The sequence below is a fragment of the Nannobrachium achirus genome (assembly GCF_963921795.1).
Source record: "Nannobrachium achirus genome assembly, chromosome: 18".
Classification (NCBI taxonomy): domain Eukaryota; kingdom Metazoa; phylum Chordata; class Actinopteri; order Myctophiformes; family Myctophidae; genus Nannobrachium; species Nannobrachium achirus.
The window spans coordinates 16,565,767-16,583,578 of record NC_137825.1 but is presented as its reverse complement, the minus strand read 5'-3'; the positions used below and the strand labels follow the sequence as shown (position 1 = coordinate 16,583,578).

General features: G+C 42.1%; 1 protein-coding gene across 1 annotated transcript; it reads right to left on the bottom strand.

Moving 5' to 3' along the window:
- Positions 1-44: 44 nt before the first annotated feature.
- On the bottom strand, positions 45-11,271 carry LOC308302918 (FERM domain-containing protein 6; the record flags this gene model as incomplete). Its single annotated transcript, XM_080747236.1, has 10 exons — positions 45-67; positions 1,559-1,738; positions 2,228-2,402; positions 2,840-2,908; positions 4,001-4,156; positions 4,540-4,777; positions 4,895-4,953; positions 5,372-5,451; positions 9,929-10,043; positions 11,266-11,271. The coding sequence occupies 10 exons, from the start codon at positions 11,269-11,271 to the stop codon at positions 45-47; spliced, it is 1,101 nt and encodes a 366-aa protein (XP_080603362.1).
- Between the last annotated feature and the right edge of the window lie 6,541 nt (positions 11,272-17,812).

The following is a 17,812-nucleotide window of genomic DNA, read 5'->3' as shown; positions in this document are numbered from 1 at the left end:
GCTGCTGTCATTTAAATTAACAGGTTTATTTTGTCTGCCCCTGATCATGGGTTCTTCTCTTCAACACCTAGAAAAAAAGAACAGAAATTACTCAAGTGAAACCACAGACCATTTTGTGAGTATAAGTGAAAAGAAAAATAACCACACAGAGCCTATACTGTAGATGATTTACCCACCTCCACCAAACCTGCCCTCTATCAAGGTGCATTGCCAGATGACACGTTTGGCAGAAATATATGGGGAGACGTTTTGAATAGATTATCAACGTGCAGTATTCCGGTGTCTATGGTTGAGACTAGAGTTAAACCAAAGACTGGGGGCATGAGGTTGCAGACATATACCATAGATTGGTGGTATAGGCTGTAGGGTTAGATCATAGATTGTACAAGGGTATACAGTAGGCCAGGGTTAGATCATAGACTGGTGGTATGAGGGTACAGCACCTCACCAGCCTTGTAACTTTTGCTCTCACCTGTTTCATCTCTATGGTGATGTCTGATGAAGAAAGAAAACATATACCTATATGTCATTAACCTGTCATACACAACATAGTTGATATAGTCATTCACATGCACATCTTTAAATAGTGCTAGCTATGAACAAATTCATGGTAAAAATCTTAGAAACCCACACACATTCCAACATGGTAGCTATGAACTTGTTAACTTACAACACGCTGTTTAGCAACACATTGGCCATGTCTCTGTTTAATGAACTAACCTGCCCAACAAGATGGAGGCAGAAGCAGGGATCCATCAACACACACTCCATGGCACAGCTCAGCAAGCCAGGAGATGTCTTCTGGATTGTCAACAAAAACCTCCTCTGGTTCATCCACACTTTGCTCAACTTCTGGTATGATAATCACAGATGCAGAAAGACTGAATATTGCAAATATTATGCTTCTGTTTCTATTGTAGGCTATATGCAGTGAATGACGGTTGAATTGACACAATAACTTGTGGTAAAATGAATACTAATACTACAGTTTTTTTTCTGTAATCAATTTCTCTGCAAGACAAGAAGAGCAGCTACGTATATTCCTCACACCACTATACTTTCAACATTTTATAATATAGGCAGCCTAGACAAATTGATTTAACATGTTGAATGGACCCAAAGTTAAAATGTCCACTGTCAGAAGGATGAAGAATTGAAAGGGACAGCCAAAGAGTAGTAATATATTTGGCAACAATCTGTTGACCACCACGTTCACATCGAGCGGGAACTGGAAAGCTTCTGACTTTAAGTAAGAATAATACACATGAATGGTTGTCCAATAATGCTGTGATGTCATGTAGTCACAAGAAGAAACACGGCAACTGCATTAACAGTAGGATGCCGTTAATTACTGTAGTTATAGATGCCCTAAAAACAGTTTATTTGGGGCATCCATTTTGTTCTGACTTCAACCACTTGTTCTGAGGCGGTGGAAACTTCAAAGTCAGAAACATACCAGTTGCCACTTGGCACGAGCTCACCATAATTGATGCAGTCGACAATAAATAAGCTACACTCCCCTGGAATTCACCCCTCCTGTGCCTTCTGTTCGACTTACCTATCACATGCCCCTCCTCTTCTCTGGGACAGTCCCTTGGCATTGCTCTGGGTATGGCCATTACATCACTATGATCAGACTCAGACATAGAAGATGCAAGACTCTCCTCTGCGACGCTGTGTAGCTTCCTTTTCAGGTTTGCCTTGTCACAGATATAGGCCTCTCTGTAGGACTGAGCAGCTGGAGAGAGAGATACATTAAAATTTAAAATTGTTGTTGTTATACTAGCACCTGTATAAAAAGGCTTAAACTCAGCTGCTCCTCTGTCATCTCACTCTTACAACTATTGCTGTCCCTGTGATGCACCGGACTAGCAGTATTAGGCTGAGGCGCTCCGGTAGAATTCCTTTGTTATAAATGTACTATTCACTGCAGATGAAAAAATATACTGAACTTAACTAAGGGAGATAATGACAGGTTATCCTCAGCCACATGCAAACATGAAGACAAAAATAAAATAAAAAGTTTAAATTCAGGTTCCAAAAATAATTTGGTACCCGAACACCCCTGTATGAATGGACTTGAATGATCAAAATACCAGCTCTGCAAGATCACGACGAATCGCATCACTACAGTACATGTTGTTAGCTGGTAGATTGGATATTTTGAATATTTGTCTTACATCTCCAAGTACAGTGTAGGGTCCAAACCCTACAGTAATGAACTAACCGCTTCTGTCTTCCAGCATCTGTATGTGTCTAACGGTGTGTCTGGTGTTCATGTGGAAGCGGTGGCTGTCGCTCAGATGTCTCAGGATGTGTCTGGAGTGGAAGGGAGAGGAGGTGAAGTAGACCAGCTTGGGGAGACACAGAGAGCCTATGGCATGCACCTCAAACCTCCTGCCCTGGAGGAGAAGAAGGAGCGGAGGACAGGATGACTTTTGGTTTTCTGGAGTTATCTGACAGACTTCTTAATATGTCTCTTTTAGACTACAGAGGTTAACCCTGAACCTTCCACAATCTGTGAAGTTCTGTGATGTTTTTTGTTAACTATTTTCATTATTTTAGAAGCTTTGTAAGTATAAATTCTGGGTTCTGGGTTCCCTGGAACTCTTGGTTAGTTAGTACCACCTTCTGAGCAGGACCTAAATTAGGCTCTGAGAACCTTATCTGAAATCGAGCCGTAGAGTATGGAATCAAATCTAGAACCTGTTAAATACATTTCATAACTTAGTTATGGCAGTTAAAATAAATATGTTGAAAATGATAAGAACGAATCTGGTTTAAACATTTCTTTAATTTGTGTGTCTGCGCATGTGCATGCATGTGTTAGGTGGAATACCTGGAAGGTGATTTGGTCTATATCAGTCCAACAGAAATCATATAACAGAGACTGTTTTCCCTCCACCTCCTTCAAACAGATCAGGAAAGATAGGGAAAAGGGTGTCATGTTTAATGGGAATGGCTCACGTATCAGTCTCAGACTTTTTTGACAAGGCAGAACAATTCTCATAGCACCCACCTGGTAGACATGGACACCTCTGGGTGCCAGTCCCAGGAGGATTGAGCTTTTCTTCTCTTTTTTCTCCTGTATGTGAAACACAGATAAAAAAGTAACTACTGTAGGCTACATAGAGCAGTGGTTCTCAACCTTTTCAGTCCGCGACCCACACAATAATCATATTTGAACTGGGGACCCCCCAACCTGACGAGCACTTGGAGTTGTAAGACTTTGAGGCATTACATTTTGTTTAACACTGTTCTATTGTGAAAATATCTAGCAGATCTACATGTCATGCTCACAGCGCCTGTGAGGATGTAGTTCGGCTATTTTCACAATTTCTGCCTCTAATATTTGACGATATGGCCAATGTTGATTTTAGAGGTATTAAAAGGGTCTTGAAAATCCTTAAATTATCACTTTAGAAATGTGCAGATACTTTCTATACACTTATACTGTATCTTGGTTTGTTTACTGTTGAGTGAGAAAACAATGTTTCACATTAAGCTTATCATCTGGGGACCCCCCAAAATAATTTGGGGACCCCTCTGGGGGTCCCAACCCACAGGTTGAGAATCACTGACATAGAGAAGGATGTTATAGTAGGGATGCAATGCCTAAACCCCTCATTACAAAGACAAATGCATGTTTGAGAGTTAAAGGGTTCAAAAACCATAGGTAGGTCCTACTGGTCTACAAAGATGTTGAAAAAGGTGATATGGTCAGATGAGCCATATTCTATGGCTATAGGTCCACACAATAACTATTCCACAGCAAGAAATTATCCACTAGAGGGAGTCCTTTGATTATCTGATCCAGGACTGAGGGGACATCATTCCACTAGCCACTCCCTGACTCTTCAGCACCATGGAGAGCTCCAATTCCCAGTTAGACTGTCAGCACCACTATTTGATGTACTGTATGGTTTGTTTGGAACTGATGATACCACTTGGCCCATACAGTATCTAGAGGGCAAACTCCTTGTAAATGAAAGTGACTGACCTGTCTCATTGTGTAGAAGGTGACCGGTCCGTCCTGCAGGCTGGTGGCATGTTTTATGAACTGTAGGATGGCTTGTCCCTGGGACAGACCTCTCAGCTCTCTGTGCAGCGCGGGGCTGTGTTGGAGGACAAAGTCACGGCCGCGACGCTTAACCAACTGGAGACAAACAAAAATACACACACACACACACACACACACACACATACACACACACACACACACACACACACACACACACACACACACACACGTCATATTACTGAGTGATTAACACATCTTTTTAATCCCATTTTCAACGCCATTATGATTGTCCTTTAAAGCTACAATCCAGGCTTATTATAATGAATAAAACATTATTTTAACCAATCTGTATGGTAGAGTATATCATTAAAACAATATAACTGCTTTTGCTAGCACATCTGCAGTGGTTGGAGGTGGTCAGACATGGTTGCAATGACCTTTCTCCATCAGATGGATACAACGCAAATAAAGTTTTAGATTGTATAGTGTTACATTTTATCAATAACAGAGACACGCACCCAACACGGGAAGTAATCTTCAGGATGGAAGTAATGTCCATATTTCTGGCTCCCCTCTTCTTCTCCTCCCCCTACTTGTCCCTCCTCCTCTCCTGTCTGTCTCTCCTCCAGGTCTCCCAGGTCTGCTTGCAGAGCAGCGGCTGCCAACTGGAAGAACAGCGCCTCTTGGTGGTGACTCTGGGAACCGAGCACTTTCTGTCTCATCTCGGTGTAATATAGCTGACGTTCCCTGCTGCTCCTGCAACAATGCATTAAATGACAATATGACATAGATTAGATACCGTATACTTTATTGGTATAGCTTTCTCTACTAAAGTAGAAATGTCTTTCAGAGAAAACAACAACAAAAACTCACGAAATGAGTCGCTCGCTCTCCACCAAGTACTGCACCCTCAGGAATAAGACAAAGGTTCCCTGGAAATATTGAAAACAGGATTTAGCCAGATATCAACACTCTGTCATTACTCATTTGAGAGAGTAGTAATCATTTGACCACCCTTGCATTAGAATCTTAATATAGCCTAACTTTGTATTTGTAATTTTGTATAATATACTGTAGCTATATTTATTAACATAATTGGCATTTTTTTTGATTGATTGATTATTTTATTAGACAAAAATGGAGAACATACAATATAAATGTAGTACAGTACAAGTACAGTTAAACACTGTGCCTACAAGGAACATCCCAAATAAGTCCTTTTACAGTCTTTTTTTACGTTGGAAGTCCTTGGTATTCAATTCATTGGATAGTGACGTGTAAAACTTGATAGACTAAAGATGCAGAGCTTCAGTTCAACCATCAGCATTAAGTGGTTTAGTATTGACTCACTGTGACAGATCCTCTCTTCCATTCGTTGCCAAAATACTTCCTCAGCTTTTGTTCCAAATCAATGAACAGGTATTCATCATCTGTGCAGACAACACATAAACACATGTGGTGGTGTTAACTCACTGTCAGAGATGATGACCATTGTTAAATTAAGTAAGCCTTAATTTATACTCTGTATAAGCTGTTTGTTACTTGCAATTTTGACAAGTGAGTGGATTCATTTGTGTGTGTGTGTGTATGTGTGTGTGTGTGTGTGTGTGTGTGTGTGTGTGTGTGTGTGTGTGTGTGTGTGTGTGTGTGTGCGCGCGCGCAACCGTGTACATATACAGTAGGTGAATGTACTTCTCAGGGGTAGGATCAGGGACATGCTGGGCCCCTGATTCAGCCTGGGAAAAAGAGTTGGAGAGGCCCTCATTGCGTGCTATAGAGAGAGATCTCTCTCCATAGCGCTGCTGCTACTCAAAGATTTGCCATTTCAGATCATGACAAGTGACAAGCCAGTGGGCCAATTACATGAGTTATATTTCGTCGTTGTCGGGTGGAAACCTTGTATGTCCAAACCCGTTTGTTTTGTATTTATCATTTTAAAAGTGATTTAAACTAGTGAAAACAGCCGATCTACAAGCACACAACAGCGAGGCGTTGTGTGCTTGTAGATCTGCTGTTTTCACTACTTTTGTGCGACGGCCTTGTATGATGAAGCAGGGCTTTACTTTGAGAAAAAATCTACAAATTTGAAACTTGGAGATAATGGCCGGCTTGGACCGGCCGGGAATGAACCGGCCGTTTGGGAGTTGTCCCGCTTTTCCCAATGGCCAGCACATCCCTGGGTAGGATATTGCTATTATCATTGTAAACGTTTCCTCCCTTGTAAAAACATCTCAACACTGCAGTAATAGCTTCTCCCTGCATTCCACAGTAAATTAATTCAGAGCCCCCCACACAGAGAGATGCACAGGCCCACACTACTCTGCAGCACTACTAGCAGTAGCTTGTAAGTCATTGGCTGCTCAGTGGTGCTGCAAAGTAACGAAGTACATTTACTCTCAAGTACCATACAGTGCTTAAAATGCACACTACAATGTTGAGGTACAATTGTTTTACTTTCCATTTTTGTTACTTCTACTCCACTACTGCTATTTATTTTTCTGCTATTTTACTACGATCTCGAATTCCTGGCCTTAAAGCATTAATTAATAGCCTAATTGGGGGATGCTGTGACCTTTTGCTCAGCCAGCAAATGAGAAATACCCAATAATGCCAAGGCCAATGCTGTGCCAGCTTAGATGTCAGGTGGCTGGGCGCTCATTTGCTTCCTATACGAGGTTATAAAGCAGACAGAGTAATTTTGATCATTCAGTCCTGATGCTACGTGGAGGAACATCAGGTGCTGATGATGGCATGTTTCGTGGAGAAACATGTGACGGCCTCGCCTAATGTGAGGCCAATGAACCCGACAACACACAACCCAAGGTTTGTAGTTATTTAATGTATAACTTTAAAGGATAGATAGACCTTAATTCTTTATCGTCCCCGTGGGGAAGAAAATCACCAGTCATGAAATCGTTTGACCTGCTGTGGCAAATGGCAATGCCTCAAGATCGAGCTTCGACTGACTTGTTAATTCATTTATAGCCTATATTTGTAGATTAATGAAAATCATTGTTGTAGGGCTATAATGTTTGTTTTAACAACTAAACATGCGAAAGCAGCGAAACGTGTCCCGTTTGTAGTCGACCTATATCATAGTCATCATCAGTCATCACCACGTGGCGGCACACACTACGGCCTACCATAGGATATGCATGCAATCTGTTGCAGTATGAACCCCCCTTGTAAAGAAATGTTTAATGCTATTCTTTTGAAATCGATAATTTTCACTTGTTATTTTATGCAACTAATGTAGTGTAGGCTACTTATTTACTTAAATCTCCAAATCGCCTGAAACTCGACCGATATGTAGCCTAAATAGGTCTACTTCGGCGTTCACCGTGCCGCACGACGAAATGAGAAGAATCTTCTCATTTCGTCGTGCGGCATTAATCTTCTCAGAAGATTAATACAAGCTCACAGCGCATTGTCTACTAGCACAACAGTTTGACATATTGTTAATATTGGCACTTTTATACCGTTTTAGTTGAGATGTTCCTTTGACTGTGTTGACCAGTGGCGTCAGTTCAGAAAAAGCTAAGGTATATGGCAACATGACGGTGTCTTGCACGCGCTCGAAGGCACTTGTGCAAGACAGTCATTTTGCCATACCTTTAGCAGCATGATACATTTATTTTGACATTTAATGTTATTGTTTATTTAATTTTTTCCCCCCGTTCAACGGTTTCTTGGGCTGGATATGGCAGCCTGGAACGGTTGTTCAAGTGCCACAATTAACAATAATGCATTGCACCTGTGCAGCTGACCTACGGAACCTGCAGAATATACTGTACCATCTTGTCAAGATGTAGCCTGATTTCAGACTCAGAGTCCACTCTGAGAGTGGGCAGGGTCTATGGGCTGGAACCATAGGCTGGAACCAGGCAAGTCAAGATGGGGAGAATAAAAGTGTGGAGAATATAATTATAATACCTTGTTAAAGTGACCATTTTGTTAAATTTTGCACTTGTAGTTATTTTACTGTAATTTAACAACATAATAACCAGCAAAGATAGACAAAGAGACATTGATGGATTTTATATTTAAAAGTAACTTTTATTTTCCCCCTGGCCTGGACCCGGGGTATGGCAGCTGCATACCCCTGCCATACCCAATTGACGCCCCTGGTGTTGACCTAACTGTTATGGTATGGCTGAATAGTTGTATCCTGATTAGCCAGTGGTTCTCAACCTGTGGGTCGGGGGGCCCCCCCAGGGGGGTTCGCCACATGATTTTTGGGGGTCCCCACTCCCCAGGACAGGACTTAAAGACCATTTTAATACCATAAAAAGAAGAAAGACAAAATATATTGCTGAGCAAAGCCGATTTACAAGCTGAACATAGGTATAGCTGATCTACAAGCTCAAGGTCAGGGTGGGGGGTCCTCAGTTAAAATGAATCCCACAGTCACTACATTTCTGTTAATATTTGGAAATTGGATTTTCTTTTTCTCCAGTACTGGAAAAGTTTTGGTCCTGGAAAAATATTTGGCTATGCATTGTTTTTAGCTATTGGTTTTTGTTAATAACAAACATTTACACGAAATATAGATATATTAGATACCTTTATTATCCCAAGGGGGAAAATCAGTCGCCCAGAGGCAGCACAGCAGTATAACGATATTTACAAAAGTTACACAGAAGTATGAAAAAACAAAACAAAAGAAAGAACAGTACAGTAAAGAGCAAGGTACATCAAAGAGACGGAACGAAGAATATATATAAAGTGTCAGAAAGTCATTCTCAAAGTGAAACAGCCAATTAACTTAAACAAAAAAAAAGCAATCCTTAAGCACAACTATCAATACAGTGCAAACAAAAGTGTAACATATTGAACAGGTATTTCGCTACAGGCTGTGTGACAAAAAGAAAATATCTACAAGCTCACAAAATATCTACAAGCTCACAACGTGCTCACAACGTGAAATAAAATATCTACAAGCTCACAAAGTGAAAGAAAATATCTACAAGCTCACAACGTGAAATAAAATACCTACAAGCACACAAAGTGCTGCAGAGCCTTTGTCACGTGACACCAACCTGTGCAGTGCAACCCAAGTATTAATAAATAATCCTGCAATAAATGCAAGGCAATGGACTATGGGTCGATTACTTAAGGCGGTACTACATGCCCCAAAAATATCATATGATACAGTCTGAAAACAGGGCGGAGCCGCTGACCTCACAGATACACACAACATATTGGATTTCACAATGATGTAATTGTATCTCTGCAATTTGGACAAGTCTAATGGATTACTAGGCCCCCCAAAACATAGGGTTTGACACAAAAAGAACTAGGCCAGGATACATTATGAAGGAGTTAGGGTATTTTATTTAATTCACCTTTCTGGTGGTCAGATGTTAGACTGTTATTAAGGACACCTATTACTACATACTAGAAATGTTAAGAAACCTTTTGTTGCAATTTTTGAGGGTTATGTGCTTTTTCTTTTTTTTCATAGGTGCCGCGGAATCACGCAGCGGGTCAGGTGGAGCACGAAGGGACTGTTTTGACCAGGGGCTGGTAAAGAATGATGACGGCTACAGTGTTGTCCTGGAGCTCCTCCTGTCCCGGTTCCCTCACCCCAATCCTGCCCCACCTGCTCCTGTACCAGCACAGTTTGGTATACGACGACGTGCCCAAAAATAGGGATGCCAGGGATAAAGTGGTTAAGAAGAGTTGACAGTGCAAGGTTCATTGCTTTCACCATCCTGATGGAAGTCTTGGATGCATTAGCAATTCAAGTCAAATCAACCATCTTTGTTATACATTGACAGCTATTACACCGTGAAGGTTCAATCACTAAGAACTTGGTAATATAAGGTTCAGCCTTAGTGGTTAATTTATATATAAATAAAACAACTATTTCCAGAATTCCAGTCCACGCATGCGCACGTCACCAACAGAGGCACTTATGGGAGATGTAGTCCTTATCCGCTTCCTGGGCTGTGGCGGTGCGTCGGGGCCAGAACCACTGGAGAACTACTAGTCCCAGCACACCCCGCGTCCTTCCCACTCTCTGAAGAACCGCGAAAACACAGCAGCACGTTAACAACTGTCCAGTGTGAGAACTAGCTTTCATTTTTATGAATCATTCATGATGGCAGCGCTTCAGAGAGCGATACTCAAGATGGTACAGTATATGGATCCATTATGTGTGTGCGTGCGTGCGTGCGTGCGTGCGTGCGTGTGGGGCACTGGAGATCCTCCTAGGCCAGTTCCCTCCCCCCAATCCTGCCCCACCTTTTCCTGTACTGGATAATTTTTGATTGAGGAATCAGACGTGAAGAATCCCCACTGAAGTCATTGGGTGGGGGGTTACACCAGCCACGGTGAGTGTGGGTCGATTACTTAAGGCTTCATGACATGCCCCAAAAATATCATATATGATACTGTATGATACACTCCCATCAAACTAGACCAGGACAATTAGGAAGTTCATTTAGGAACATTTTGAGGGTGGGAAAAATTCTTGGAATAGTTTTTTTGATCAAAGATCATAGTTAAAACACGCTTTATAGGTGTGGAGCGGGTCTTCAATTATTTAAGATATACAGGGTATATCCCGATCGATAATATTATTAGTTAATAAGCACTTTAAATAAAATACATTGCAAAGCCTTTGAGTCATACAATATATTAAAAGAAACCTATCAATACTCTTCACAGCAGGAGCTGTTCCGCGGAGGGCACTTCATCAACTTTCCAATTGTTGATCCCTTTGCAATGCATGGCGAGGACCTGCTCCACACCTACCGTGGGGAGGGTGCCGGAAAAGTCGGAGGAGACAAACTTTTCCTCCAGATGCTCCCGCCATCCCCCCCATTTCAATCGGAGGATCAAAGTTGTCCGCTATTGGAGAGAGTTGTAATTTTTGGTCATTTATACAAATGCTGTAAATGTTTCAATTGAGAATATGTTATGACAATTTTATTGTTATTACATACAGTTATTAAAAAACTGTGTAAAAAAGATTTTTTTTTTTTCACTGTTTTTTGTTTCTGTTCGCGCTTCCCCTAGCAAAACCAATGTCCAAGCACAGTTGACATGTTAAGGGTTTGTTTTTAAACAAGTTGAGTCGCGTTACGGAGGGTGGTATGGACTTCTGCTCAATCAAAAGTGAGAGAACCGAAGGTTTCAAATACTTACTTATATTAGCAATATTCTACACAACACTGTGTAAAGTGCAGGGATTAGACGTCCATAGTGTGTTGTTGGTATGCAGTATGCACAGGTTTGACCTTCATCGTCTTGTGATGTAACATGAGAACAAAGTAGACTGTGTGATTGACTGCATATAACCATCAGTAATTCCTTGGAGGGCAGTACATAGGTATTCCTGAGTGCTACGACATGGATAGTGAGGAGCTGCTCTTCACCCACCACAGGGAGCCTGCCCAAACCGTCCAAGGAGACCGTCTGTTTTTGACCGCTCTCCCGCCATCCCCCGACTACGATTGGAGGATCAAAATTGTCCGCATCTGGACAATCTAGAACAGGGGTTCTAAACCTGTGGGTCTTTGGGAGGTTGGGAGGTTAAGTTTAAACGTTACATTTATAGAGGGTATATGCACATTTCTAAAGTGACAATTTAAGGACGTTTTAATACCTCTAATGACAAATTAAACTGGAGCTGTACCGCAGAGGGCAGTACAGCGGATTGTTTCTTGATAATGCCTTCCACCAGGATCACGAGATCCTGCTGTACACCCACCATGGGGAGCCTGGCATGTTGTTTCGTGGAGAAACAGCATGTGACGGCCTCGCCTAATGTGAGGCCAATGAACCCGACCACACACAAACTAAGGTTTGCAATTATTGAATGTATAATGTTTAAATAGTAATGAATAGTCCTTGACCGTTGTTAATTTAAATTACTTTTCCTCTATAGAATACCTAATGGATACGACGTCTTGTTTGTGGACCAGTGGATGAGACTCCGCATTGACACTAATCTGGTAAGCGGCTGCAGAAATGGTTTGACAGTCCTGCTGCTTCGTGGAGAAACATCAGGTGCTGGCATGTTGTTTCGTGGAGAAACAGCATGTGACGGCCTCGCCTAATGTGAGGCCAATGAAAAAATGCCCCAAAAGTTGGCCAAACAGATGTATATTATCTCAGTCCACAAGCGGTCGGTCCATACATTATGAAGGAGTTGGGGTATTTAATTTAATTCACCTTTCTGGTGGTCAGATGTTAGACTGTTATTAAGGACACCCATTACTACATAGAAATGTTAAGAAACTTTTTGTTGCAATTTTTGAGGGTTATGTGCTTTTCTTTTCTTTTTTTTATAGGCAGTGCGGAGTCACCCAACGGGCTATTTGGAGCACTTTGGTACTTTCGACGATGGGCTGGTAGATCAGGAGGATGGCTACAGTGATGTCCTGGAGCTCCTAGTGGGCCTGTTCCCTCCCCCAATCCTGCCCCACCTCCTCCTGTCCCGTTTGGTGCCGTTTCAATCAGATTGCCAGATTCCCCACCGAATATATCAATTGGGGGGGAAAACCAGCCATGGTGAGTGTGTGTGTGGGTCGATTACTTAAAGGGATATTCCACTTTCAAAAAAACTTTTGGCCCCACTTATTACTACATAGAAATGTTCAAAAAAACTTTTGATGCAATTTGTTGTGGGTCATGTGCTTTTCTTCTCTTTTTTTCATAGGTGCCGCGGAATAATACAACGGGTCAGGTGGAGCATGAAGGGACCTTTCAGAGGGAGCTGGTAGGGAGCCTGCCGAAACCGTCCGAGGAGACAGGCTGTTTCTGACCGCTCTCCCGCCATCCCGCCGCTTTAATTGGAGGATCAAAATTGTCCGCATCTGGACAAGATGATTAATAGGTTAATCTAGAATACGGGTTCTCAACCTGTGGGTCTTTGGGGGGTCCCCAGATGATTTTCTTAAAATTTCGTGGAGAAACAGCATGTGACGGCCTCGCCTAATGTGAGGCCAATGAACCCGACCACACACAAACTAAGGTTTGTAATTATTTAATGTATAATGTTTAAATAGTAATGAATAGTCCTTGACCGTTGTTAATTTAAATTACTTTTCCTCTATAGAATGGCTAATGGATATGACGTTTTTCATTCCCCAAAAATATCATAAATGATACTGTCTAATCAGTGGCTGCTCCACAGGAACAAGAGCCATGAGTCAGGAACTCTGCTGCCCCCTTTGACACCGAAAAAAACAGTTTGGTGCCGGTGGCGCTGCAGTGGCGAACAAAAGGCCTGTGGGGCAGCCCCGGAAAACCTGGGACTTCCCAACTGAAGTGCTCAGGAGGGGAATGAAACCAGTCAGGGTGAGTGGGGGGGAGGGAGGTCGATTACTTTTAATTGTGACATAATCACTTGCATTGATGTAATGCTTTCAATTCCTACAGCCAATTTAATTTTAACAGTTTAAGGTGGGACTGGTCCTGCACCACGAGGTACCGCCCCTGGACCTTTGCAGTGATGTTCTGGAGACCCTCCTGATCACATTCCCACCCCCCAAAATCCTGCACCACCGTTTCCCTGGGCTCCTTTGGGAATTGTTACAACTCAGTCAAGGAGATTCCCAACAGAAGTGCTGCAGAGGGGAATTAAACGTGTCAAGGTAAGGGGGGGGGGGGTCGGATACTTAAGGTCTTATGACATTCTCATGGTCTTATGACAAGGTCTTATGACATGCCTCAAAAATTATACTGTACGTCTGAAAACAGGGCGGAGCTGCCGACCTATCAGATTGATTGGCATTTTCTCTGAATTCGCCTCTCGCACTCCCATCAAACCAGAAACCAGGAAAATGAGGTGACCTCAATATGAAATATAGATCCCCCTAGTTCAAATACATTGGTTATCACACCATCATTCATGTGAACTAGTTTGTTAATGCCCATTCATTATAATAATCAATAAAAAAATCTTTGATCATTTGCGGACTCTGTCTCCGAGCATGTCCGCCGATCAGTTGCAGTAGTTTAGTACTCAATGAATTTCAATAAATCAATCAATTCGGATTTGAATTCCAAAAATGTCACACTTCACATTTACAATAACCCGGAACAATTAAATTCAAACTCAACAATAAACCCATAAACCACTAAGTGGCTACAAAATGTCTGAACCTTAGTGTGTCCACTATTAAATCATCCACTGCTCCTTTACAGAGAGAGACTGAGTGTGAGGGTACTAATTGTCCAGTCCTACATTGTTCCTCACAGGGCAGAGGGCGTGGTGAGTATGCGTTTGTCATTGTCCAGTTCTTGGTGCAGTCAGTGTATATCACCGACCAGTACTGCAATGCTCCCAGCAGGGCAGTGTGTGTGTGTGATCATTTCCTACCACACTGAGGACAAGGACTATGGCTATGGGTCTGCCCAAGGAGATTCTAACACAGGTAGATCAGGTCTGGGTCCTTCCAATCTCAGGTAGCTCGCCTCTCCTTGGCTGACCAGAGTCATGCAGGCTGAATCAAACAGATGTCTCCAAACACAAAACATGACCTGCATAAAGCAAGGCCAGAGGCATCGCTGTGTTAATGTCTAGAACAACACCATGGTAAACAGATAAGGTTTCAAATACTTATTGGTCATAAATAAATTCAATGTTTCAAACTCACGTACAATAATTACAACAATAGTTCAACCAAAACAACATAAAATAAATCTTCAGCTCACCGATGGTAGTGTGTTCCTTACACTCAAATTAGTAATGGCAGGATCCAGCAAGTAACCATGTGAGACACTACGAATAAAAATGAGGAGTGACATTGAAAACACACGTCTTTTGAACAAATAAAATCATTACATGTTTTTTTTTATATCAACACAAAACAAACTTCAAATGACTGTTAGGCCAGTCAATCTAAGCCAAAAAAGGCCAACCCAACATAAATTGCAATAGTAATCTGACAGTTTTTATTGATCAAAAGAAACTCCTGCATCATATATTAAAAGTTGTGAATTGTATTTTTAGTGGATCAAGGTCAAACAATCTTCTTTAAGTAGCATGTGAGGGGTCGAACTAGGGGTTTTTCATGAATCTATCGATTGCACAAAAAACATTCCTTGGGCTAAAAATGGACCCCACACAAATGTGAAAAGTGATGACTAAATCATAGTTTTGTGGGGGCGTTTAGCCCAAGGAATGTTTTTCAGGCTACACAAATGCTTGCAATGGATTCAGAATAATTAAAAATCCCTAATTAGACCTCTCTCATGCTACTTAAATAAGATTGTTTTGGGGATCTTTTTTTCCTGGATAGTATGTGAATGGGACCCAAACCTGAACCCCCTGAATTGACCTTGATCCAGTAAATATATAATTCACAACTTTTAATGTTATTTGGATGACCAAATTATCATACAAACCCTGAATGATTACTATTGTAATTTATTTTTGGTCAAACCACAGATTGACTAGTCTATGTTTCAGTACTCAACTCTTCATTGAACAAACATCCTAGTCACCAGCAGTGTTGGGACATCAGATGTTACAGCAGCACATGTTAGCCACCTAGCAGCTAATGCATCCAAACACTGTTTGCCACTCACCAAGGTCTGCACATGCAATCAGCACAAGCACACCAGTGCTTCTAGATGACTCTGTGTTGCTCCTCACAACAAGATAAAGTCATTAATGTTGTGCTTTGATGCACATAACTGGCGTTAATATTCTATATTTTTCATAAAATGAAGTTTAGCTGGAGCTTGTCATCTGTGCTCTCTGCTTCTCATCTCTGCTTGATTGATTGGCATTCAGTTCACCTGCTGTCCCTGCACAGGCAGGCAGCTGGCTCTCAGGGCACTTTGATCAGACAGGTTTGGGGAGACACTGCCCCTTCTGTTTGGGCCAGCTTGCTGTCAGTCAAGCTGATACAAAGACATGGTTGGATGGGCTGATCTGAGGGGGTTTCTCTGTATATAAATTGAAGGATGCTTTAGCCCATTTTATTTATGTATTGTCAAGGGTAATCAGAAAGGTATGTTTAAAGGGGCACTAGACAACATTCAGCCTTTAGATGTCGCACTTTTGAAACACCTCTGTGGCAGATCTATAAGCTTGCAAGGAGGTGTTGTGAGCTTGTAGAGCTGCTATTTTTGCTTTTCGTCCTATAACAAAAGTGGGGGCGGGCTCTCTCCATTCCGACATGTCGCCACTCCGACAGTGACTTCTTATTGTCGGATTGGCAACACTTCCATAGAGGTTAAGGTTAGGGTTAGGGTCAGAGATAGGGTTAGTGTCTGTCGGAAAGGAGACATGTCGGAATGAAGAGATGCACCCAACAAAAGTATATAGGGCTTATGTTTTGTGGTTGATGTTTGTGTTCCAGGTGGTTTACTGTATGGACAGAGCCCTGGCTTTGGCGTCTGCCTGCCAACGCTTCAAAATCCTCAAGGCTGAGTGCCTGGCCCTGCTGGGACACTACCCAGAAGCCCAGTCTGTCGCCAGGTAATCCTTTTCATTTGACTTCATGATAAAGAAACACGAAACAATGTTTTAGCAGTTTTTTGGTTTGTTTTAGTTTGTTTTGGCTATTGATAAGGTCACAAGACATTATCACATGCCAATAGTGTTGTGTAACACTATTGTATATAGTAAAGGGTCCTTCAACCCTGGTACTCGGACACCCGTTACTGCTGGGGTCCAGGTAGGATAGAAAAACAGCAGTACGAGAGGTCTTGGCAGGATGGAAAACCATCTGTACTGGGCCTGGGTTACATTTATATGTATTTATCCTAATAGGAAGAGCTCTGTTTGTCAGTCAACCAACTTCCACCAGTGACCTTCATCTCCCATTCACAGCAGGTGGTACATGCTAAAAGCTATTAATTTCAGCCTATAGATCACATAGTTGTTCAACAATGGTTATTATAGACAGGGGAAAGCTATAACGGTTTGAACGCTGCATGGCTCCCTCCCTGCGAGTGGGCCGATGTGGCCTCCATATACAGTATGGACATTCCCATATGAAGTCCTGTTAGATATGGGCTTAATATTAATGACATCAGGGAACTCTATACTGTATATGGGCATAAAAGGGATTCTGTTAGTGTGACATCGCAGTGAAGCCAGAGCCTGATGTCAGAGCGGCAAACCCATTCTGTTAAGAGTGGTTCCCCTGACATCACAGTGACATCAGAGCATGATGTCAGAGCGACAAACCCATAGAACCACAGTGTCAGGCGTGACAGACAGACAGAGATACACACATACGGACAAGCTGTGACCGTTCACATACTAATCTGCAACCTACGGTCGTAATAACTCTTGCTTGTACTGTAAGCATATGTTTTCTCATGCCAATAATAAAGCTCCTTTGATACTGTATACAGTGACACACACACACACACACACACACACACACACACACACACAGAGAGAGATCGCATTTTGGTCACAGCACATGCTAACCAATTTGAAGGTGAACTTCAAGCAAGTTTTTGAGCTTATTGGTTTTGCAATTTTCTTTATCATTTCATAGAACCCTGAATCCTGTTCCTGGTGGTTGGACACTTCAATGGGCCCCAGGACAAGAGCCCGCCATTCCAACCCCCCAGTGTTCTATACCAGGGGTCTTCAACGTTTTCAGGCCAAGGACCCCTTAGTAGAGAGAGAGATGAAGCAGGGACCCCCACATTTTCAGAGATACCATATAGACATTTTCAGAGATACCATATAGTTTCATTGTTTGACAGCACAACCATCAGTGTATTTTGGTTTCATGTCAATGTGTGTTTTCAGATATGTAACCACTTGAACCGTCAATACTTAATAAAGTTGACCTTTCACTCTGTACT